Source organism: Ornithorhynchus anatinus, chromosome 2 (assembly GCF_004115215.2).
Source record: "Ornithorhynchus anatinus isolate Pmale09 chromosome 2, mOrnAna1.pri.v4, whole genome shotgun sequence".
Lineage (NCBI taxonomy): Eukaryota > Metazoa > Chordata > Mammalia > Monotremata > Ornithorhynchidae > Ornithorhynchus > Ornithorhynchus anatinus.
In genome coordinates, this window is record NC_041729.1 from 35,796,168 (window position 1) to 35,822,001 (window position 25,834).

The following is a 25,834-nucleotide window of genomic DNA, read 5'->3' on the forward strand; positions in this document are numbered from 1 at the left end:
ATAATTATTATTATTAGGTCCAACCCGGTCTGCTTGTATCCACCCCAGAGCTTAGTACAGAACAGTGCTCTGCACATAGTAAGCAATTAACAAACATCGTTATTATTAATATTCTTCTCTGGGCCTCAGTTCCCTCATCCGTAAAATGGGGATTGAGACTGCGAGCTCCACGTGGGACAGGGACTCTGTCCAACCCGATTGGCTTCTATCCACCTCAGCGCTCAGTACAGTGCCTGGCACTTAGTAAGAGCCTAACAGAAGCAGCGTGGCTCAGTGGCAAGAGCACGGGCTTGGGAGTCAGAGGTTGTGGGTTCTAATCCCAGCTCCGCCGCCGATCAGCTGTATGACTTTGGGCAAGTCTCTGTTGCCGAAATGTCCATTCCAAGCGCTTAGTACAGTGCTCTGCACATAGTAAGCACTCAATAAATACTATTGAAGTCACTTCACTTCTCTGGGCCTCAGTTCCCTCAATTGGAAAATGGGGATTAAGACTGGGAGCCTCACGTGGGACAACCTGATTACCTTGTATCTACCCAGTGCTTGGCCCATAGTAAGCGCTTAACAAATACCACAATTATTATTATTAATAAATGGCACAATTATTATTTCCAGAAATGTAGGCCCCACTTTAGGCCCCACTTTACTACCTGTAAAATTATTAAGGGCGCTTATCCTCCACCCTTCCTCCTCCTTCCTGTCTTCTGACCTCCTTCTTGCTTTCTCCCTCCCATCAGGTCAGCAGAAGCATCGACTACGTTCCCAGTATTATTATTATTCATGGCTCAGTGGAAAGAGCCCGGGCTTAGGAGTCAGAGGTCATGGGTTCTAATCCCGACTCCGCCACTCGTCAGCTGGGTGACTTTGGGGAAGTCACTTCACTTCTCTGGGCCTCAGTTCCCTCATCTGTAAAATGGGGATTAACTGTGAGCCCCGCGTGGGACAATCTGATGACCCTGTATCTCCCCCAGCGCTTAGGACAGTGCTCTGCACCTAGTAAGCGCTTAATACCAACACTATCATAGAAGCAGCCTGGCTCAGTGGAAAGAGCCCGGGCTGGGGAGTCAGAGGTCATGGGTTCAAATCCCAGCTCTGCCACGTGTCAGCTGTGGGACTTTGAGCAAGTCACTTCACTTTTCTGGGCCTCAGTGACCTCATCTGGAAAATGGGGATGAAGGCTGGGGGCCCCACGTGGGACCAGCTGCTGACCTTGTATCCTCCCCAGCATTTAGAACAGTGCTTGGCACATAGTCAGCGCTTAACAAATGCCATCATTCTTCTTCTTCTTCTTCTTCTTCTTCTTCTTCTTCTTCTTCCTCTTCCCCTCCATCTCTCTCCCCCTTGCAGGCCCTCGACTGGAGGGCGGAACCTAAGTCGGGCGCCTGCCGGTTTCCAGCCGGGGCCTGAAAGGCGGCGGACGGCGGCGGTCCGTCCCCGTTCTGGGCCCGCCGGCGGGGCGGGCGCCGGGTGACGTCACGCGCAGGCGCGCTGCAGGTGGAGTCGGGGTCATGGGCCGTCGGGGCTGCAGGTAGGGGGCTCGAGGAGAAGCCGCGCGGCCCCCACCCGAGGAGCGGGGGATGCTGGGAAGGAGGGAGGGAGGGGCCCCAGAAGCCACCGCGGCCAGCGGACCAGCCGTGCAGGGGCAACCGCCCTCCCCTAGGGGGCGCAGGGGTCCTCTGCCCCCCCCCGTAATAATAATAATAATTATTATAATAACCGTATTGTTAATAATCATCATGGTATTTGTTAAGCGCTTACTATGTGCCAAGCACTGTTCTAAGCGCTGGGGAGGGATACAAGGTGATCAGGTTGGCCCACATGGGGCTCCCAGTCTTTATCCCCATTTTCCAGAGGAGGGAACTGAGGCCCAGAGGAGTGAAGTGACTTGCCCCAAAGCGCTTACTGTGTGCCAAGCACTGTTCTGAGCGCTGGGGGAGATGCCAGGCAACCAGGTGGGGCTCCCAGTCTTCATCCTCAGTTTCCAGCGGAGGGAACTGAGGCCCAGAGGAGTGAAGTGACTTGCCCCAAAGCGCTTACTGTGTGCCAAGCACTGTTCTGAGCGCTGGGGGAGATGCCAGGCAATCAGGTGGGGCTCCCAGTCTTCATCCCCATTTTCCAGAGGCGGGACCTGAGGCCCAGAGGAGTGAAGTGGATTGCCCAAGCAGACAAGTGGGGTCGGGATTCGAAGCCATTCCTGGGCAGGGATGGTCTCTATCTGCTGCTGAATTGTACATGCCAAGCGCTTAGTACAGTGCTCTGCACATAGTAAGCGCTCAATAAGTATGATTGAATGAATGAACCCATGGCCTTCTGACTCCCAAGCCTGGGCTCGTTCCACCCAGTCACGCTGCTTCTCTCTTCTATGAAACCCTTCCTGCTCAGTGATCCTGGGCAAGTCGCTTCACTTCTCTGCACTTGTTACAATAATAATTATGGTCCCTGTTAAACGCTTCCTGGGTGCCAAGCACTGTTCTAAGCGCTGGGGCAGATCCAAATTAATTAATTTGGACAGAGTCCCTTTCCCACTCCAGGGCTCACACTCTTAATCCTCATTTTTTGCAGGTGAGGTGACTGACTCGACAGCATATGACAAGAGAAGACAAGAGGTAACTGAGGCACAGAGAAGTTAAGTGATATTGCCCAAGGTCACACAGCAGATGTGTGGCGGAGCCGGGATTAGAACTCAGGTCCTTCTGACTCCCAGGCCCGGGCTCTGTCGACTAAACACCTCTGGGAATCTAAAATGGGGATTGAGACTGAACCCTATGTTCATTCATTCAATAGTATTTATTGAGCGCTTACTCTGAGCAGAGCACTGTACTAAGCGCTTGGGATGAACAAGTCGGCAACAGATAGAGACAGTCCCTGCCGTTTGACGGGCTTACGGTCTAATCGGGGGAGACGGACAGACGAGAACGATGGCACTAAACAGCGTCAAGGGGAAGAACATCTCGTAAAAACAATGGCAACTAAATAGAATCGAGGCGATGTACAATTCATTAACAAAATAAATAGGGTAACGAAAATATATACAGTTGAGCGGACAAGTACAGTGCTGTGGGGATGGGAAGGGAGAGGTGGAGGAGCAGAGGGAAAAGGGGAAAATGAGGCTTTAGTTGCGGAGAGGTAAAGGGGGGATGGCAGAGGGAGTAGAGGGGGAAGAGGAGCTCAGTCTGGGAACGCCTCTCGGAGGAGGTGATTTTTAAGTAAGGTTTTGAAGAGGGAAAGAGAATCAGTTTGGCGGAGGTGAGGAGGGAGGGCGTTCCGGGACCGCGGGAGGACGTGACCCAGGGGTCGACGGCGGGATGGGCGAGACCGAGGGACGGCGAGGAGGTGGGCGGCAGAGGAGCGGAGCGTGCGGGGTGGGCGGTAGAGAGAAGGGAGGAGAGGTAGGAAGGGGCAAGGTGATGGAGAGCCTTGAAGCCTAGAGTGAGGAGTTTTTGTTTGGAGCGGAGGTCGATAGGCAACCACTGGAGTTGTTTAAGAAGGGGAGTGACATGCCCAGATCGTTTCTGCAGGAAGATGAGCCGGGCAGCGGAGTGAAGAATAGACCGGAGCGGGGCGAGAGAGGAGGAAGGGAGGTCAGAGAGAAGGCTGACACAGTAGTCTAGCCAGGATATAACGAGAGCCCGTAATAGTAAGGTAGCCGTTTGGGTGGAGAGGAAAGGGCGGATCTTGGCGATATTGTAGAGGTGAAACCGGCAGGTCTCGGTAACGGATAGGATGCGTGGGGTGAACGAGAGGGACGAGTCAAGGATGACACCGAGATTGCGGGGCCTGCGGGACGGGAAGGATGGTCGTGCCATCCACGGTGATGGAGAAGTCTGGGAGCGGACCGGGCTTGGGAGGGAAGATGAGGAGCTCAGTCTTGCTCATGTTGAGTTTTAGGTGGCGGGCCGACATCCAGGTGGAGACGTCCCGGAGGCAGGAGGAGATGCGAGCCTGAAGGGGGGGGGGGAGAGGACGGGCGGAGATGTAGATCTGCGTGTCATCTGCATAGAGATGGTAGTCAAAGCCGTGAGAGCGGATGAGTTCACCGAGGGAGTGAGTGTAAATGGAGAACAGAAGAGGGCCAAGAACTGACCCTTGAGGAACTCCAACAGTTAAAGGATGGGAGGGGGAGGAGGCTCCAGCGTAGGAGACCGAGAATGATCGGCCAGAGAGGTAAGAGGAGAACCGGGAGAGGACAGAGTCCGTGAAGCCAAGGTGAGATAAGGTATGGAGGAGGAGGGGATGGTCGACAGTGTCAAAGGCAGCAGAGAGGTCAAGGAGGATCAGAATGGAGTAGGAGCCATTGGATTTGGCAAGAAGGAGGTCACGGGTGACCTTAGAGAGAGCACTCTCGGTAGAGTGGAGGGGACGGAAGCCAGATTGGAGGGGGTCTAGGAGAGGCAGGGACTGTGTCCAACCTGATTTGCTTGTTTCCACCCCAGTGCTTAGTACTGTGTTTGGCACATAGTAAAGGCTTAACAAAATACCACTATCATTATTATTATGATGATGTTGATGTGCCAGGCACGGCGAAGTGAAGTAACTTGCCCAATGGACAAGCGGCAGAGCTGGGATTAGAACCTAGATCATTCTGACTCCCAGACTCAGGCTCTACCCACTAGGCCACGCTGCTTCCGTGCTAAGATCCGGAGTAGATTCAGTCAGATCAGACGCAGCCCCTGTCCCACATGGGATCAGGGTCTAAGGGGAAGGGAGAACAGGTATTTAAAACCCGATTTTGCAGATGGGGAAGCTGAGGCACACCGAAGTAAGTGACTTCCCAAGGTTACCCAGTAGGCAAGTGGTAGAGCTGGGATTAGAACCCAGGTTTCTTGACTATTGAGTCCTAGGCTCTTTCCACTAGGCCGTTGCTCCTTCGCCGAGGCGTGTAGAGCGCGATATTATGTGCTTGAAAGTCTTCACTGACGCGATAGAGGCAATCAGTCGGTGGTATTAATGAGCACTTGCCGTGTGCAGAGCACTGTACTAAGGTCTTGAGAGAGTACGGTAGAGCCGAGTCGGTAGATACATTCCCTGCCCACAGCGAGCTTATTCTCGTCTGTGAAGAGGTGTTGATTTTAAGGGGGAGACGAGCAGACGCAAATAGATTCAGATGACGGAATGACGAAATTTTGCTCACAGGACTGGAGAAAGCAGTTGAAGACTGTAGCGGTAATCCAGTCCAGAACTTGGACTAGGGTGGAGAGGAGAGGGAGGATCTGTGAAGTACCGCAGAAAAATAACTGAGAAGATTTAAAGAGTGACTTTTTGTGGGCGATGAAAGGGAGGAGTCAAAGGCTTTCGAAGTTCTGGGACAGGAAGGATGGTGCTTTTGACAGTGATGGGAAAGTTGAAATAGAGGGTCAGTTTTTACTCTCACCTCTCAGGATGGCACCTGGAGAGTTTCCAGTCCTCTACCAGTCTCGGCTACGGGAGGGAGAGTCAAGCAGAGGCCTGTCCGTTCCATTCGTAGCGTGGGCAGTGGCTAACGAGTGGCAGGCCATCTGCCACTAGTCAAAACTCACCTGTTGCTGGGCAGCAACGGCACGGGAGAGAGAAGAGGGTGGAGACCCAGGTTTACTGCGCGGATGGAGGCGACGGTAAACCCCTTCCGTGTTTTTAACCGAGAAAACTATGGCTCGCCTACCAGAACGGTTGCAGATGGAGGTGGGGCGTTGTGGGAGAGATGCATCCAGGGTGTCTCTGTGGGTCGGACACGACTCGACGGCATAAGACCACAAGAGTTTTTGCTCTATTGAGTTTAAGTGGCAGCGGGTGTCCATCTGAAGCTGTTCCAGAGGCAGGAAGAGATTTAGGACTGTAAAGATGGGATCCGGATTAGTTGGTTAGGTGGATTTCAGAGTTGTCCAATTAAAGGCAGTAGCCGAAACCATGTGAGTGGATGAGCTATCCAAGAGAGTGAATTTCGGAAAAGAAGCAGCCTTCCAGGAACAAGTACGATCAAGAAATGATACTTTTTACCAAGGCCCCTTGTTTGATAGGACATGAATTAAACACCCTGGAGTGATGGTACCCGAAGCACTAGATGGAATAAACCAAAAAAAACTCCCAAATTCATTCACTCATTCAGTCATATTTGGCGAGCACTTGCTGTGTGCAGAGCACTCTACAAAGCGCTTGGAAAGTAAAATCCGTTATCAAGCAAAGAAGACATCCCGAAATAGTTCCTACACTGTAAATAGATAACAATAACACTGTGGAATTGGTTAAGCGCTTGCTATGTGGCAGGTACTGTACTAAGCACTGGGGTGGATGCCAGCAAACCGGGTTGGACGCAGTCCCTGTCCCACTTGGGTGATCACAGTCTTAATCCCCATTTTACAGATGAGGAAACTGAGGCCCAGAGAAGTGGAGTGACTTGCCCAAGGTCACACAGCAGACATGTGTTAGAATCCAGGTCCTTCTGACTCCCAGACCCGCGTTCTTATTTTTAAGGAAGAAAGACACAAACATGTGTCTAAATGGAGTCTAAAGTAGGTCAATAATAATGTTGGTATTTGTTAAGCGCTTACTATGTGCAGAGCACTGTTCTAAGCGCTGGGGTAGATACAGGGTCATCAGGTTGTCCCACGTGAGGCTCACAGGCTTAATCCCCATTTTACAGAGGAGGTCACTGAGGCACAGAGAAATGAAGTGACTTGCCCACAGTCACACAGCTGACAAGTGGCAGAGCCGGGATTCGAACCCATAACCTCTGACTCCCAAGCCCGGGCTCTTTCCACTGAGCCACGCTGCTTCTCAAAAACCAAGTGGATCAGCAACTCCTGGCGATCCAGTCAGGGGTATTAAACCAAGCCACACACCCTGTCACTCGTCTTCCCACAAACAAACATGGACAACAAGGGGAACACAGAGAGCCTGGGATGGCGGCCAAGGTTTCCAGAACTCTCATGTCCCCTGCCCCCCCAAATCCAGGACTAGCAGAGCTTCTCGCTGTGGACGGGGAATGACTCTGTTTATTGTTATATCATCCTCTCCTAAGTGCCCTGCACACGGTTAGCGCTTAGTAAATCCGACGGAATGAATGCTTCCCGGCTGCGGCTCCGTCTCTGGCACGGTCCGTTCGACTTCCCCAGGCCCACTTGCCAAACAATAAGGCTGCTGACTTTTAGTACAGATCCCTGATATGGCCTTTAAGTAAACTGTTTCTAGTGCTTTTTCCATCATAAAAATGAAATCATTTTCCAAACTAAGCCCAGTGGAAAGACCAGGGATTGGGGGTAGGGTACGTGGGAGGGGATAAGATTCCTTACTAATGTTGGTCACGGAGATGGGAACTAACAGCTGTTTGTTGGCAATGATGGGGTGTGTTTTAATTTAAAAAAAACCCCACCAAAACCCACTCCCCCCCGCTTATCTTTTCCTTGCCTAAATTATTTGTCCTTCTGTTGGCCCTTATGGTACCTGAACTAATTCAGTGGGGGGGCAGTTTATGTCGTTTGGGTTTTTCTTAGCATCAAAAAGCTCAGGATTTCTAGCTTGATTTTCTTAAAAAACCTGCTGGAAACTATGCTTAGTATCTTGTGTAGAGTGCTTTGCTACTTGAGGTCTTGACATGGCTTTTCTTTTTCTCCTAAGTAAGGTAAATATATGGATTTTTGTGATTCCTAAAACGGAAGCGGTTTACAGATACTGTCTGCGAGGATTTGGAAAGAAAATGTTTAACCGTATAAACAGCACATAGTACAGTGCTCTGCACACAGTACGTGCTCAATGGATACCACTGATTGATTAACAGGCGAAGAGATTCAAATTAAGGCTGTTGAGCAGACCTCATTCAAGTTGGGGGGAATTCAATCGATTCCTTCAAATTCTAGGCGAGTTTTCTCTGCAGGAGGGTTATTTGGTAGAGGGATAGGTCCCGCTCACGGTAATTGGATTCAGCAATGAGAAGCAGTGTGCCCAATGGAAAGAGCACAGGAGTGGAATCCGAGGACCTGAGTTCTTTCATTCATTTCAGTCAGTCCTGTGTGGGCAGAGCACTGTACTAAGCACTTGGGAAAGCACAACACAACAATAAACGGTGACATTCCCGGCCGCAGGTGAGCTTACAGTCAGGGAGGGGGAGACAGACATCGATACAAATAAATAAAATGACAGATCTGTACATAAGTGCTGTGGGGCCGGGAGGGGGGAAGAGCGAAGGGAGCAAGTCAGGGCGACGCAGAAAGGGTGGGAGATGAAGAAAAGTGGAAATTGGTCTGAGAAGGCTCTTGCCGGATCCGTCGCTTGTCTGCTGTGTGACCTTGGGCAAGTTAGTTAGCTTCTCTGTGCCTCAATTCCCTCATCTGTAAAATGGGAATTAAGACTGCGGGCCCTAAGTGGGATAGGAACGAGAGCCCAGCCCCATTTGCTTGTAATCCACCCCAGCACTTACTATAGTGCTTGACATATAAGAAGTGCTTAACAAATGCAGTTATTATTATTAGTATTATTATTTATTCCAGTGCTTGGTACAGCACCTAGCACATAGTAAGCGCTTAACAGATGTCATTAAAAATGAACAAACAAAAAAATCCGAATACTGTGAGTAAACCAGTTGAGTTTAAAGCTTGGTTGTTGTTAAACAATATCTTGAAAGTAAGACACTGTAGAGGAAACCTAACTGTGATAGCTTCAGCTATATTTAAACATTGACTCTCACAAAGTAGGATGCTAAAACTTTTCCTTACTTGCATAATTTTTTTTTGTCATACTGGGCAATGGATTTCAAAACTCCAGTTGTTTCAAAATTCTACATTAATATGACTTTATATCCCAGTTCTGAATCGAAGCATTCCTGCTTATGCCAATCAAGGAAACTGTAAGATCGTGTTAAGCAATAATTTTTGCTAAAAACAGTTAGTGTAGAGCTGACGACCTCCTGTTCCACATATGTTTAGAATTGAAAAGGGAATTTGGGGAATGTGTTTATCTTACAAGCAAATTTAGAGCCAATTTCATTTAAAGCTCCGAGGAAAATATCGCCCTGGGTGGCAATCGGTACGCTAAAGAGCGCAGAACTTCCAACCCCTTCTTCCATCACCACATATGGATAAAACACATTTTAGGATGTTTGCGAAAACCTCGGAAAATAAGCGATTAAGTCTTTTAAAAATTCAAATTCATTGTGAGTTGGAAATGGCTAGGAGCTCTGCAAAGAGGGTAGATATATATCTTATATATGTATATATTTATATATACACACGTATGTATACATATACTTATATATATATATATAAGCCTGGCTCAGTGGAATGAGCATGGGCTTGGGAGTCAGAGGTCATGGGTTCGAATCCCGGCTCTGCCACGTGTCAGCTGTGTGACTGTGGGCAAGTCACAACTTCTCTGGGCCTCAGTTCCCTCATCTATAAAATGGGGATGAAGACTGTGAGCCTCACGTGGGGCAACCTGATTACCCTGTATCTACCCCAGCGCTTAGAACAGTGCTCTGCACATAGTAAGCGCTTAACAAGTACCAACATTATTATATATATTTCTCTGGGCTAGTGCTGGACAGCTGATGGCCCCAGATAAATCACTCAAGCTTGTGGCCTACTTCTGGATTTAGTCTGGCGCCCGCCCCTTCCAGTGGGAAAGAGGGAATTGAAGGATCAGAACTATCTGTCAGTGGAGTATTCTACTCCTTAAACGATCCCCTACTCCCCTCCCAGATCAAACCTGGACCTCTTACTCCCAAAGATCCTGCAGTGGTCAATTTCTCCCTCACGGTCACCCCTTAATATTGGCAGCCCTGGGTGACCGCCTGCTTTGACAGCCTCAAAAGATCAGTACGGAGGATACTGACTCAAAAAGGTTAATCAAGATTGCCTTGGGGATTCAGGAACAGGTCGTTGATTTAACCACCACAGCATCAGCTTTTCTGTAGGGGGTTAGTGTCCATTGGGTTAAAAAGGCAGGCAGTCTGCTGTCCTTTTCCTCCGGTCTGTAAGAAGCGGAAGCCTGGTACTCTGAAGCTCCTCCACCGTTAAGTTAGTCAATCGATCGTATTTAGTGAGGCCATATCCACTAGGCCGGGCTGCTTCTCTGCCGTTCCAGATGGACTCATGGACAGAGCCCAGCCCCTGGGAGTCGGAAGGACCTGGGTTCTAATCCTTGATCCACCTTGTCTGCTCTGTGACCTTGGGCAAGTCACTTCACTTCTCTGTGCCTCAATTACTTCATCTGTAAAATGGGGATTAAGACTGTGAGCCCCATGTGGAACATGGACTATGTCCAGCCTGATTGATTACCTTATGTTCATCCCAGCGCTTAGAAGAGTGCTTGGCACATAGCGCTTAACAAATACCTACATTATTATTATTAGGTCGCATCTATCCCAGCACTTAGCAGAGTTTCTGGCACAAAATAAGTACTTAAATTCCACTGGAAAAAGAAAGCGGGGGAGGAGCTTGAGGAAACGTGTGGGGAACCCGATTGGGATGTCATGCTGGCCAATTTGACCTGGACCCTGTTGTCCTTGCCTAAAGGGCAACAGCTATGGCCACCAGCTCATCTTACTTCTTGCTCTGGTCTCTGGAACGGGGAAGTTCACTGTTTTGGCAGTTAATTTGGAGACAGTTGCTGCACCCAATGGAATTGTGAGGAAAGGTCACCTCTCTGCCTCCTGCCAACTGTAACCCCAAACACGCAGAAGCATCTCAAACGGCCAGAGGCTGCTAGGGAAATCTTGTTCCCTACCCAGGACTCTTCTGGGTCGACAAGCAAGTCACGGGGGTTGGCTTCGGCCTTTCCTGCCTTGGCCCGGAGGCCGAGGGGAGCCGGTCCCGAGGTGTTTCTGGGGCGCGAGCTCGCCGGCGGCTGCGTCATTTAGAAAGGACAACTCTTTCACTTCATGCTGAGTCCCCTCCACGAAGAAACACTTGCTCTTCATGGAGTGGGTGTGGATGGTGTGTGGATTGCCCCTGTCTCCCTTACCTGCTTTTTTCCCCTCTCCGCTCCCTCTACACACGCCAGACCACCCGCCTTGACTCTTGGAAGCCTCTCCCCCATCCGACTTTGGACCAGAGAAAATCCGGTCTCTTCATTAATGCAGATAGGATTTATCAAACGGTTTGAGGATGGTTTAAATGGGGAAGAATTGTGAGGATGGGGAGAAGACAGATACCGTACGGGGAGAAGCAGAAATGTTTTAGGCAGACCAGTCGAAGAAACACATTCCTGTAACGGTATGAATTTCCAGGACGCCTTGTAAAAGAAAGTGATAGCACTCATGATGGGTTATTTTTAAATGCAAATATAGAAGTTGTAAATGGAAAAGCCCTATCAGGTTATCGTGTCTTTCCCCGTGTCCTGCATAGGAGCATTCCTTACTCTGGGTTTGCTAATATTAAATAGCTAGCTTTGTGCTAAATGTGGAAGCAAGTGTGGACTAGTGGCTAGAACGTTGGCCTGGGGGGTCAGAAGCACTCGGGTTCCAATTCCGGCTCTGCCACTTGTCTGCTGTGTCACCTTGGGCAAGTCACTTAATTTCTCCACCCCTCTGTTACCTCATCTGTAAAATGGGGATTAAGACCGGTGATCCCTTGGAGAACAGGGAATCTGACCAGCCTGATTATTTTATACCTACCCCAGCACTTAAACAGTGCCTGGCATGAAGTACAGTGCCTGGCACAAAGTAAGTGCTTAATAAATACCATATTAATATAAATAAGCACTTAACAAATACCATTAAAAAAACTCTAAAAGCAGAATTTTTTCTTTCCAAGACTGTGCTAGAGTTCAGGAGATTTCCTCGTATGAGTGTTTCGTAGGGAAACGAAGGGCTGAATCGATGCAGAAGCCGCATCCAACCTGATAATCTTGTATCTACCCCAGAGCTTAGAACGGTGCTTGACACTTAGTAAGCACTTACCCAATACCTTCAATGTCACTGTTAAGAGCTCTTGGGCCTGAAGCCCAAGGATTGCAGACTAAAGCGGGGGTGCCCAGACCCTACAGTGAGGCCCCACATGTAACCTCCCCCTCCACCCACCCACCAAAAAATGTTGCCTTCAACCGTGCCGGAGGGAATATGCTTTCCCCCACCATCCCTCCCTCTTCCACGGTAGAACTCCCTCCTCTCCCTGCAGCTCAGCTCGAGACGGCATTTGGGAGCGGCAGCAGGCCCAGCCAACGGATTCCAAAGATCCAGAACTCTGTTTTGGTAAGTTGAGAAGGGGAGAGAGCCCCCAGACCTGCAAGGAGAGAAGCGGGGCGAGAGGATCACCCCCAGCCCCAATCTGTCCTCTCTCCCCCTGCTCCAGTAACCTTTGGCTGCAAGGAAGCTGACCTGGGTGGAGCGGCCCCCCAAAAAGTTTTGGTCCAGGCAGCCACTGGGCATAGTAGTCCCATAAATTAGCACTTGCTTATGGCCTCAGCCATTAGCATTGATTAATTAGTCAGTGTTAATATCTGGGGAATTAGCAAATATTCATGTTAGTAGCGAAAAGGATTGGAGGATAAGCTTGTGCAGGGACACACACACTCTCTGTCTCTGTCTCTCTCCTCCTCCTCCTCTTCTCCCCCATCCCACCCAACACTTCTCTTTCAGAGCTCATCAGTCCCACCTAGGCTGGAAATGAGGCCCAGGGGAGCCTGCGTGGGAATGGGCAAAGTTCCTCACCAGCAGGGAGATGAATGACATCCCTGGGCTAATTGGCCTTGGCCCATGGGGGTATTAATTTAGCCCTGGAGAAACAAGAGTACAGAATTGCTGTTGAGAATACGTGGAGATGAAAAATCTGCTCTATTTGCCTAAGGTGAACAGTAGAAGATCATAAACATCGACATTATTAGATGAGGGTCATTTTGATCATTTTGCCACTCACCCGTTTTCTTACTGGCCTGGTGACTTGTCAATTAGGTGGTTTGGATCGCCATACTCTTCGATTTGTCCAAACCGTTTCCCTGATGTCTTCCTAGTGTCGTTTGCCAAAGAAAGCGCCAGGAATTGTTGGAGATATATGAAATACTGAGTGAATCTGTTCCTGAAGCTCAGGCTTCTTGATACTGGTATTCTGAGATAGTTTGGCATAACGGTCAAGTTTTTTTTCCCAAGAGGAAGGACCTGTCACCTGTACCTTTTATTTTAACAGTTCTTGATCATCAGAGATATCCTAGGCAATGTACTAAAGCAGGACGAGTTTCTGCCTGGTGGTAATATTGTCCAAAAAGGAGGGACTGCCTTGGTGCACTAAGAGGGCACTTGAAAGGGGGATACATGCACTGCCCTGGTTGGTATGATGGATTTAAACCTTCTCTAAGGATCAATGTAATACTTGGAATTTTAATGCAACAATTTTCTAAATACACAGGAAACCTCCCTCTCCAACAACAACAAAAACCCTCCACAGTTGTTGAGTCCTGAAATCAAGTTTAACAATTCACCCTAAATTAGTCAATTGTCCAAGGCCTGTGGGCTTTCTTGATTCCAGTGTTTACTCTGAAGCACATTTCCCATACTATGATTTCTAACTCATTTAACGTGTCCATTCTTAAAAGCTGAACCGTTTTTTCTTTATTCTAATTCCATCGACCTGAAAAACTCAAAAATGGTAAAAGTAGAGAACGTTGTGATTTGTGACACATTAAAGGTCCTTTCCCGAGGTAAAAGCAGTGAGGATAAAGGCGAACAAACATGGGGAGGGTGGTCATCAGAAAAGCTGTCAAGAAAGGCAGCAACCCAAGTCAGAACACTTTAGGTAATAATAATTAACAAATACCATCATTATTATTATTCTAAACATGGTAACTGCTCGATAAATACCATTGATCGATTGCTAGAGAATGTCCTCAGGGATCGTCGACGGGTCCATTTTATTTTGGACCAAGTGAAGGTTGTCAACCCTATCAAGGATTCTCTCCGAATCGCTGTAAATACATGAGTACAGCTCTATTGCTCATCCCTAATTCACTGAGTACACAACTCTGAGTAATTTTGGTAAAAAAAAATAGGATACCTGTCCTTGGTTCAGGAACCAACCCTATATTTATAACATTTTTCTTATGACAAAATCTCATTTTTATGTTTTGATTTGAGATGCAGCTTTCAGGAACCTATAATTATTATTATCAGCAGCAGCAGCATTTATTAAATGCTTACTATGTGCTAAGATTCAAGTTAGATACGGGGTTATGAGATTGGACATTGACCCTGCCCCGTACAATCTATCTTATCCCATTTTACAAATGAGGCAACTGGGGCCCAGAGAAGTTAAGTGACTTGCCCAAGATCACACAATATGACAGTGGCAGAGCTTGGGACCCGAGCTTGGGTCTCCTGACCCCTAATCCCATACATTTTCCACCAGGCCCTGTCATCATGTTCCAAGTCTTGAAGACTACTTGTATTAAATTCATTTAAAATTGCAATTAAAATTGGTTTGAGAGGACTGTTTACAAGGGCTTCAGTTGTTTCCGAGATCAATCTAGTAACTCATCGAATGGATGTAACAAGGAATCCGTTTGCTAGGCGTCCGAATCCCCAGTCGAATTCCCTTAATAAGTGTTCCGGTTAATATCAAATCCTGGGGCCTACTAAAATCTAAAATTGTAATTTTCAGGGCCGTGTCTGTTGCTAAATGCATTGCAAGTTTGATATAAAGTGCGTGATTGCATTTTCATTTCACATAAGTTCACCGTAATGAAGCTTAAAAAATACTCTACCAGATTCCACTTCAATTAACGTAAATTAGATATATTACAATGATTTTGTAGCTGCATGTGCATTTTTACCTTGATAAATTAATTTATAGTTATTGTATTTTATGCTTGTGAAATCAGAGAAGGAGCGTGACCAAGAGGAGAGAGCACGGGTCTGGGAGCCGGGGGACCTACGTTGCGATCCCGGCTCTGCCACTTGTCTGCTATATGACCTTAGGCAAGTCACTTAACTTCTCTGTGCCTCAGTTACTTCATCTGTAAAATGGGGATTAAGATTGTGAGTCCTATATGGGACATGGCGGTGTCCAACATGATTACCTTGTATCTACCCCAACGCTTAGTACAGTGCCTGGCACATAGTAAGGGTTTAACAAATACCATTTTAAAAGAAAAAACATCAGAGGCTAAACCGTTAAGCTTCAGAATTCTGATATCTGCAGTGATCTGTTATACTGGAGTTATAGTTCCTTTTAGACACATCTATTTCCTCATTTAAAACTTGCTATGCTATTTTGAAGTTGCAACAGTAATATGTAATACTTGATATTTTAATGCAACAGTTTTTTAAATACACAGGAAACCTCCCCCTCCAACAACAACACCGCCCCCCCCCAGTTGTTGAGTCCTGAAATCAAGTTTAACAATTAACCCTAAAGTAGTCAATTGTCCAAGGCCTGTGGTCTTTCTTGGTTCCAGTGTTGACTCTGAAGCACGTTTCCCATACTATGATTTCTAACTCATTTAACGTGTCCATTCTTAAAAGCTAAACAGTTTTTTCTGCATTCTAATTCCATCGATCTGAAAAACTCAAAAATGATAAAAGTAGAAAACGTTGTGATTTGTGACAGGAATTTTAAAGGCCCTTTCCTGAGGTAAAATCAGCGAGGATGAAGGCGAACAAACATAGGGAGGGTGGTCATCAGAAAAGCTGTCAAGAAAGGCAGCAACCCAAGTCAGAACACTTAGATAATAATAATAATAATGATAATGATGGTATTTGTTAAGGGCTTACTTTGAGCCAGGTACTGTTTAAGCGCTGGGGTGGATAAAAGCAAATCGGATTGGTCACAGTCCCTGTCCCATGTGGGGCTCACAGTCTCGATCCCCATTTACAGATGAGGTAAATGAGGCCCAGAGAAGTGAAGTGACTTGTCCAAGGTCACACAGCGGAGAAGTGACAGAACCGGAATTAGACGCATGACCTTCGGACTCCCAGGCCCGTGCTCTATCCACTTTGCCATGCTGCTCCTTTACGTCATGCTGCTTATCTCCTGCTCCACCTTTTTTTTCCCCTGTACAAATGAGGGGTCCGAAGTTTTCGTATTCGTATTTCCGACCTTGGCAACATAACTATTTCTATTTCCCTGAATCCACCTTTGCCCCGTGATGTGCCACTCCTTCGGTGGATACTGAATAGACCGAGAGCTAACCGGGAGTTTACAGATTTGTGCCGGTAAGGCTGGTCTCTTAATGTTTTTTCAAGGGTGGGCATTAGCTAAAGGGTAACAAAAGTACCTGTGAAAAATGGAAGGCTGCCTCACACGCAATCCGTTGGCTTAGACTCTAAGCAGTTTGGATTTGAAGGAAAAAGAATTCTTGCTGCCCTTAGCTCTTAAAGAAGTGCACTTGTCAAGGGGTGAGAGGCACTGTGAAAAAAAATAGGTGGATGAATATTTAGCTGGTAATCCCTTAGCTGCCCAAAACGAGCTATCCCTTTTGGACAACTCAGAGGTATACACGATCCCTGCTTTCCAGAAACTGATCTAAGTGAAGCATCCAACACAGCGGTGAATTTGCAAGGCCTCCCTCGGCTCTAATTGACTGTTGCTGTGGAAGTCCGGGCTTCTTACTTTTTGCAGTACATAGTTCGTTTCGAAAGTCGTTGCTGACAGTTTGGTGTTAGACGCTCAGCTTAAAATGTCCATTTGCTTTCCCTTAATTTTGTTTTTCTGCTGCCTTCCTGGATCTTTTCCATTTGGCTGGCAGAGGGGTCTGCCCTCTGCCTGCTAAAGGGCACCAGAAGGGATCTCGCAGGTTGCTTTTCTGGGCGACTGTTCTCAGTGATTCCAGTCAGCCTGCTGGCTTGCGAGTATCCGTTGGCCCCGCTCCATTTCTCAATTTAAATCTGTCTGCCCTAATGTCAAAAGACCTGGAGAGACACTGGGCTTGGGACCGACTACTGGCAAAGGAACCGTTTTCAAAGGTAGGATATTGTACTTTCTTCAGGCCAAAGACAGGGCTAATTGAGGCTAGATCAGGTACCTTCATACCAGACACTTGAGGAAAAAAAAAGAGGACTCTCCTGTCATTTAAACTTTACTTTCTGAAAATGTGTCCACTTGTAGGAGACGAGGTGAGCGTGAGTTTGTAGGGGAGAGATTCTTACTGTTTTATGTGATTTTAAGCCACTCCTTGTCTCATGATTTTGGCGTTCGGTCTTCTAAACTGGAAACTTTCCCTACCCTCTAACCTGATTCTGCTGTGTGCAATGTTGCAGAGACTTTGTAAATCTGAACCGATTTCTGACTTTAAATTATTTTTTAACATATCCTTTCTTAGATAGTGGAAACGCCCTCAATTTATACTGAGTGTTAATGAGCTTTGGAGGGCGGGTAGTATTTGAACAGACTTCAGTCATTTATTTTCATTTAAAGTATTTGAAGTGTTGTCAGAAAAATTGCTGGGGAAGAGAAAGAGCTACAGGAAAGTAATCTATGCCTAAAAATGAAATATGAAGTTTTTGCTGGGGCGTGAGGAGAGGATTGCACAGATGGGGTGATGGCTATGCCCTGAGGTCAATCACTGACCTCATATTTCTAATTTGAGGCCCAGGAAACCCTTTTCACAATCTGGCTCTGGAAAAGGACTTGTGGAGTTCTGGATTTGCCTCGTAGACTGCCAGAGTGCAATCCTAGCCTTTCAGACTAATGGTAGTCCCTGGCCTAGCTGGCTGGGGCTAAATGGTCACTTGTCCAGAAGTGCCCATCAGGAGGGAAACAAACCTCCTTTAACCAGACTTTTGTCGAGTCTGTTTTTAAAAATCTTCAAGATAATTGGTAATGGATAGAATGTAAGCAGAGATGCTGACTATAGCAACCCGTGCTTCCCTATCTGGACATCCAACTAATTGAAAATGTTCCAAGTCCAATAATAGACTCAAAATTATTTTCCCTTCCGATCCCTAAACAAAATGATGCAACTGAATTGTCTCCATATGTATGCGTAGCTGTATACTCTAGGTATTCATTAATTCAGTCGTATTTATTGAGCGCTTACTGTGTGCAGAACACTGTACTACGCGCTTGGAAAGGACAATTCGGCAACAGATAGAGACAGTCCCTACCCGACATTGGGCTCACAGTCTAGAAGGGGGAGACAGACAACAAAACAAAACAAGCAGACAGGTATCAATAACATAATAGAACCTATCTCTTGCACTTTAGGATAGACTGTGGAAAGATGAGGTTTTGGAAATAATATCTAGCCAGGCGCTAGTTGGAAAATATAATCTTGTAATGGATAATGCATTATAAATTCCTCCCACTTTCGGATTCTTCCCTCTCACTCAAGGCCATGGCGGGAAAATGAGGGTGATTTATTCAAAGTTTCTGTCCGACTGGTAATTCCAACGATTTACTTTGGCAAATGGGATTGTTCTTTGAATCGGGGCGGTCAGATAGCATTTCAATCCCTATTTGGAGCTTCAGTGAATGTTGCGACCTTATATTTGCCTGGAGGGGAAAGAAAGTAGGAGGACTATTTAAACCAGGAGGTGAATGGCAAAAGAAGGGGTGTTTGAGTCCCAGAAACACTCCTTGGAATTGTTACTATCAGCTGGCCATGAGAGTTGAACTGAGGTTGAAACTAGTTCTTCCAAAGCAAGATAGTTTTGATACGTCTCTAAATGGATGCGTTCTCCAACCGTTTGTCCCTGGGAAGCTGGGTCAAGTCATAACCTGAGTTTTCATTCATCGTGCATTCTCGGTCTTCATCGACACACTCGATTGAATGCAAGACCTCTGCTCTCCCCGTAGAAATATAGATTATAGGTCGGCGAATGGAGTACAGTAACCTGGCATCCTGTTTACTTGAGGCAAAATGTCCTCCGGTTCCAGGAGACCCAGATTGGACTGAGGTATTGTCTCAGGTGGTCATGGAATCCCGGAAAGTTCCTCCTTGGGTGCGGAAGTTTATAAGAGGGTTTGTAGTTTTTCTTTCTTTCATCTGTTTTGTGGAGTACAATTTCTTTTCCCTAATTGGATTCTCGGGAAACACACATAAGAAAGCAGTTCACTGGAAGCCGTCCTCACTTTATTGATTTACAAAAATCTGCTCATACAGAAAGCCCCATTTTAGGTCCTGGATATTAACTCCACTCGGTGGCGTTGTCACCTAGAGTTTTCTGTCTCTCCATCTCCGCTTCCTAGCTTGTGTTTAATGTGTTCCTGTCCCTACTAAGTCTTTACTTCATCTTCTCTGCCAAAATAATGTGCCATTTGGAGTGTTTTGGGGTTTTTTTTGGTGTTCTTTGACACTTTCTACCTCAATTGGACGTAGATGACTGACATCAAAAAAAAAAAAATGTAACAAGGTGAATGAATCTTCCTCTTAAGAGTTAACATACATTTCTCAGGTTGGCCAGGCACTGGCCTAGAGCTTCGGCTGTGGGATTAGATTGAAATGGATTTCTGGAGTCCCCAGGAGTCTTGTTGGAGACCCTAATTAGTCCATGTTGATTTCTGCCCAGAAGACCCATGGGAGACCAGGCTGTTCTGAGGCCATCCTTCTGGGCTATGACATCTAATCAATGTTGCCATCTTTTAGAATGTTCTTTCTTCCTGCCCCCATGCTTCATCGAGGAAGGGCAGCAAAGTTGCCTTGGGGAAGAGCTGACTTTGGGATTCAACTCCGTTAATTCCTCCGAGTTTAGTCATGGGAGTATTCACATTGAAGACAAATTGTGTCTGCCTAGCTGCTGGTGGGTGGGGTTTGTGTCTAGTGAATGAGAAGGCTGTTGATAGACTTGATGTGGTCAGCTGTCCATGCATGCTGCTAATTTTAATTGTCATCAAATACCTAGCTATTTTTAGAAAGACATTGTAAAAATCACTGGATGCTGGTCAATAAAACAAACATTCACCTAGCTTAGTTGGCAAGCCAAGAGTTGATTCTTTTTGCCATCCCTGTCAACTTCGTCTGACATCAGAAGAAAGCTTAGTTTACTTTTTACCAGATGCGAAATTCCCCTTAGAGAATGAAGATTCTGGAATTAAAGTGTCTCTGACCACAGGAGGCGAAGGCGGCTCTCTGTTGGTAGTGACCTTAGCTTTACCACACTGTCAGAAATAAATTATCTTTTGGGTCAGGAAACAAAGTAGGAATGGTTTGGGCAAGCACCAGGCGAGATGGTGATGAGCCAAAGATAATATCGCTGGAAGGTCTCAGCAGAGACAGCTTATGAGAGGCAAGATATGTTTTCAAATGAGCACAGAATACCCCCATCCTCAAACCATCTGTCTCGCTGGATGTGTTTTTGACTATGGGGGATTGGGTAAAGGGCGTAGGTACAGATCAAACCCAATCCCTCATTCCCATGTCGAACTCATCAAATAAGAAGAAAATTGCTTAAGTATAGAGTGTACTGTCTGTGTAAATTGTCCAACTAGATTTGCTTGTATCCACCCCAGTGCTTAGGGCAATGCTTGGCACATAGTAAGCGCTTAACACTTACCACAGTTGTTATTATGGGCCTACTTTAATGCAGTTATTTAGGTTCCACAGAAGCCCACTGACATAATGCAAAATTAATATTTATATCTATAGTGATATTAGTGTTCCTTTCTCTGTACTCAAACTTCCCCAGGGCCCATTTTTCTAGTGCTACTGGTTCTGTCCTTTAGATGTTTTGGCTAAATGTTCCAGTCTCAACTGTTAAGCAAAATGGAGACCCCATTGGGAAGGGGACAGAATAGACATGATTTGTCTAAGTGATTTCATTTCCGTATTGGGGACCTCTACAGTTACCAAGACATTGGGATCAGAACTGATATTGGAAATCGTCGATTCCAAAAATTCAGGTTTCTAACGGAGAACTCTAATTGGGATCCACCATTATCTGTCCATTATAGAAAATCAGTTGCCTAGCTAACAGACTGAATTTTAAGCTCGTTACGGGCAGGGAATGTGTCTGCTAATTCTGTCGAATTGTACTCTCTCAAGCGCTTAGTACATGGCTCTGCACAAAGTAAGCACTCAATAAATACAGTCGATCGATTTCTTCTGGATCCTTTTCACACTGTTGAATGACTGATGATGTTAGCTTAGTAAGTTTCAATTTAGTAGGCAGTGGAGTGTTGCAGTTCAGGGCTTCAAATCCATTCCTGAAAAGCAGTCACATTAAATCAGTGTGGGCTGGCTGACAGAGATTAATGGACTCTGTGGCATTTTCAACGGAAACAAAATCAGTGGGAATAGAAGCCAATATTTTAAATAAATGAGGGAAGGAAGGTTGCTGGAAATTGAATACACAGTGCAAATTTCTCTGAGCCCCTCCTGTATGCAGTACTCTATCCTAAGCCCTTTGGAAGAGTAGAATAGGTACATGAACCCTGCCCTCGAGGAGTTTACATTATAGCCGGGAAGACGAATACTAAAGTAAATTATGGATTATAGGAAATAATAGCATATATTAGCAGGTGTGTAAGTGTTATAAGGGGCTCATGAATACTTAATGAATTCGAATCCCGGCTCGGCCACTTGCCAGCTGTGTGACTGTGGGCAAGTCACTTCACTTCTCGGTGCCTCAGTTACCTCATCTGTAAAATGGGGATGAAGACTGTGAGCCCCACGTGGGACAACCTGATTCCCCTGTGTCTACCCCAGCGCTTAGAACAGTGCTCGGCACATAGTAAGCGCTTAACAAATACCGACATTATTATTACATTATTACTTAAATATTTGTGTGGCCTGAAAGCGCCGATGTTGCTATTGGAGAATAACAGGTGGGGAAATTAGAAGTGAACTGAGGATGGTCTGATAGAGCTGTGATTTTACATATCAGAGGATGTGAGAGGAAAAAATAGGTGGAAGAAATATTTAGCGGGATTCAGAGCAGAATTAAGTGCTTACTGTGTGCAGAGCGTGACATTAAATGCTGGAAAAGAATACACGGTTGAGAATTAGATTGTAGCTGAAGTCTGGAAGGCCTGGGATCCCGAACACAGTGTTGAGAAGCAGCGAGGTCTGGTGGCTAGAGCCCAGGCCTGGGAGTCAGAAGGACCTGCGTTCTAATCCCGGCTCCACCGGTCGCCTGCTGTGTGACCTTGGGCAAGTCACTTAATTTCTCTGTGCCTCAGTTCCCTCACTTGCAAAATGGGGATTAAGACTGTGAGCCCCATGTGGGATGAGGACTGTGTCCAACCTCAATAGCTTGTTTCTTCCCCAGTACTTAGTACAGTTCCTGGCACATAGTAAGCGCTTAACAACTACCATTTAAAAAATAAAAATGGGAAGTGAAGTGACTTGCCTGAAAAATCGGAAGAGAGGGATTGGCAGTTCCCTCTAGGCTGTGAGTTTGTGGGCCGGGAACGTGTCTTACCAACTCTCTTCTGTTGTACTCGCGTAAGCCCTTGTGCTCTGCACACGATAAGCACTCAGTAGTGTCCATCCTCCCTGGTTTTCCCTATTGCATCACCAATGATCTGTTGTTGTTGTTGTTGTTTTTATTATTACACCCGGAACGTGTAGGAGGAGTAATCTAAAGGGGAAGCTCATGGATATTATTACATCCACGGCCATCATCCCCCTGCTCTGCGGCTGTGTGGGAATCTTCGGCCTCTTCAAGTTGCTGCAGCGGATACGCATGAAGGCCTACATCCAGGATTCGGTGGTAGTGATCACCGGAGCGACCTCTGGCCTGGGGAAAGGTGGGTTCCCGAGGGCACCGCTGGCTGATGGAAGAGTGGTCGGTCAGCCTGGGGAATCACATGCTATAGTTGTCCTCGCCCGTTGGTGAAACTCGGGGAAGCAGCATGACCTGGTGGCTAGAGCATGGGCCTGGGAGTCAGAGCCCCCGGGTCCCCATCCTGGCTCTGCCACTTATCTGCTGGGTGACCTTAGGCAAGTCACTCCACTTCTCTGTGCCTCAGGGAGTTACCACATCGGAAAAATGGGGATTAAGACTGTGAGCCTCATGTGGGACATGGATTGTGTCCAACCCGATTAGCTTGAGTCTACCCCAGCTCTTAGAATAGAACCTGGCACATAGGAAGTGCTTAAATAGGGCTTGGGAGTCAGAGGTCATGGGTTCTAATCCCGACTCCGCCGCTTGCCAGCTGTGTGACTTTGGACAAGTCACTTCACTTCTCGGTGCCTCAGTTCCCTCATCTGTAAAATGGGGATGAAAACTGTGAGCCCCTGATCGCCTTGCATCCCCCCTAGTCCTTAGAACAGTGCTTTGCACATAGTAAGTGCTTAACAAATACCACTATTATTACTAAATACCATTAAAAATAATAAACAACCCCCTCCCCCTAAAAAAACCCTGAGGCGATGCCAAGTGGAGATGGGATAAGTAATTGGCATAATTTTGTCCTCAGTGATTTTACTGAGTGTGGCCAAAATGCAGCCTTTTGGAATGAATATGAAGGATTTCTCTAAATTTGAAATACCTTTTCCTTTTATGCAGTTTTGGAAGGGGAGACCCCAGGCTGAAGATCAAAGGCAGCCAGGTGTTGTGCAATCCTCTATATCTCTTTTCCTTCAGCTTTCCACAACTTGTTACCATCGGGGCATCTGTATTTGGACCTCGGGGAGAGGACACTTGTTATTTCACACTGTATCAAAATACTTTTAGAAAATGGAACGCTAAATCCTTTGGAGTAACTGCTAATTCAAGTGTTCATAGACCATAAGCTCCGTCTCCTTTACCTCTCAGCGTCACCGGATATCAGCAAGAATGATGATTTTGATGGTATTTGTTAAGCGCTTACTATGTGCCAAGCACTGTTCTGAGCTCTGGGGTTATCAGGTTGTCCCATGTGGGGCTCTCAGTCTTAATCCCCATTTTTCAGATGAGGTACCTGAGGCCCAGAGAAGTGAAGGGACTTGCCCAAAATCACACAGCTGACACGAGTGGCGGAGCCGGGATTAGAACCCACGACCTCCGACTCCCAAGCCCGGGCTGTTTCCACTAAGCCACGCTGCTTCTCAAATGCAGTGTGATATAGGTCAGGGACTTTCAATCCTGATAAAATCAGTGATTCCCTTGGCCTCGTTCTACCAAATATAATGCAGTTGCCCTTTGGATGGAGATGGTTCCAACGGAGAAAATGCCTCCACGAGTGTCAGTCTCCTCACGGGAGAATTTGGGCACTTCAGCCCCGAAAACTGAGTCGTGTACCTAATTCTGGCCCCTCGCCATTGAGGTGAACGTTGCTTTGATGCCAGTTGTTGAGCGTGAATTATACGCGTGTCCGGGTGTGCATCTGTTCTTTGGGTCTGGAGATGACTCTTCTGAAGGTGAGGTTCTAAAATGCCTGAGACCAATGGTGTTTCCATGCTGGTGGACCAGAAAAGAGATTCCTCCCTCTCGTGCTGTTGCATTTACTTCCTGCCTGCACCTGGCACCGTTTTAAAATTATTTTTGAAACTGGGATCTGCTCTAGAATATTCGCCTCCTGCCTAATTGCAGCTCTACAGGCAGGTCTGTTTTCTGAGCTAGTCTCCTAATTGCCTCCAGTTATTACGCCTCATCGAAGATTGTGCTTCTCTGTGCTTAAAATGGTTCTTTCCTCATCCTTATTTGTGGTTCCACCCAACCCTTAGCTCCCCAAATAATAGCTGCTAGGTGTTGTGCAGTCCTTTTTTTTTAAATGGCATTTGTTAAGCGCTTACTATGTGCCAGGCACCGTACTAAGCACCGGAGTAGTTATAAGGTTGTCCGGTCAGACACGGTCCAAGTCTCTCGTGAGGCTCAGACTTAATCCCCATTTTACTGATGAGGTAACTGAGACACAGAGAAGTGAAGTGAATTGCCCAAGCAGACAAATGGCAGTGCCGGGATTAGAACCCAGGTCCTTGTGACTCCCAGGCCTGTGTTCTATCCACTAGGCCACGCTGCTTTTTAATCTCTTTCCTTTTTGCTCTCTGCAATTTGACCCGTGCTTCAGTGATGGAGGACTTTTTGCTTTTAGAGGAGGATTTCATTGTTTAGGTTTCTGTCTTTTTATTTGCTATGACAAGGGTAAGTCAGTGACGTCGACAGAACCATTCAAGGAGTCAGCAGTGACATCCGAGGTAAGTCTACATCTCGAAACCAAATATTAGTTCGGAACTCCAGTTTAGTCTGAAGCGTGGCGCTGCATTGGTGATGCTTTCTATCTAGCTTGGGACTCGCTGGTCTTTCTGCTGCTGTCGATTTCTTTGTGTATCCTTTCGTCACCGAACCAAGTGCCGCCTGAGTAACAGAATTCAGTGACAACATTCGAATAATAATAGTAATTCTGGTATTTGTTAAGCGCTTACTATCTGCCAGGCACTGTACTCGTGCTGGGGGTAGATTCAAGCTAATCATGTTGGACACTGCCCTGTCCCACGTGGAGCTCACAGCCTTAATCCCCATTTTACAGATGAGGTAACTGAGGCCCAGAGAACTGAAGTGAGTTGCCCAAGGTAACACCTGATTTATCAGTGGAAGTCGTTGACTATGAAGGGGTTATATGGATAAGCAATGTGGCTCAGTGGAAAGAGCACGGGCTTAGGAGTCAGAGGTCATGGGTTCTAATCCTGCCTCCGCCACCTGTCAGCCGTGTGACTTTGGGCAAGTCACTTAACTTCTCGGTGCTCAGTGACCTCATCTGCAAAATGGGGATGAAGATGGTGAGCCTCACGTGGGACGTCCTGATTCCCCTGTGTCTACCCCAGTGTTTAGAACAGTGCTCGGCACATAGTAAGCGCTTAACAAATACCAACGTTATTATTATTATTATAAGGGCTAGTATGTTACCTCAGCCGTCTTCAGACTACTTGTCAATTCATGGCGTGTTCGGGTTCTTAGAAGCGGTGTGTAAATTTTGCATGTCTTTCAGTTTGTGCATTTGTGGAGCACAGTTTTCAGAGTTTCTCTTCCCAGAGGATATATTTTAATATTTTATGATTTCATTTCCCCCACATTTAGAATCGC

The 25,834-nt window shown here is 46.7% G+C and overlaps 1 protein-coding gene across 12 annotated transcripts in view; it reads left to right on the forward strand.

Moving 5' to 3' along the window:
• The first annotated feature begins 1,470 nt into the window (after positions 1-1,470).
• DHRS7B (dehydrogenase/reductase 7B) overlaps positions 1,471-25,834 on the forward strand; it is a 46,188-nt gene continuing 21,824 nt past the window's right edge. Inside the window, exons 1-4 of one of the 12 annotated variants that reach the window (XM_029058079.2) lie at positions 1,472-1,525; positions 2,560-2,603; positions 12,081-12,154; positions 22,399-22,577. In XM_029058079.2, the coding sequence (XP_028913912.1) occupies positions 22,424-22,577 (154 nt within the window). In that variant the 5' untranslated portion in view covers positions 1,472-1,525; positions 2,560-2,603; positions 12,081-12,154; positions 22,399-22,423. Of the gene's footprint in view, positions 1,526-2,559; positions 2,604-10,687; positions 10,899-12,059; positions 12,155-15,990; positions 16,106-16,707; positions 16,856-18,687; positions 18,853-22,398; positions 22,578-25,834 lie in introns of those variants that run through there. The other 11 variants (XM_007656696.3, XM_007656701.3, XM_007656716.3 and 8 more) reach the window with 11 other exon arrangements.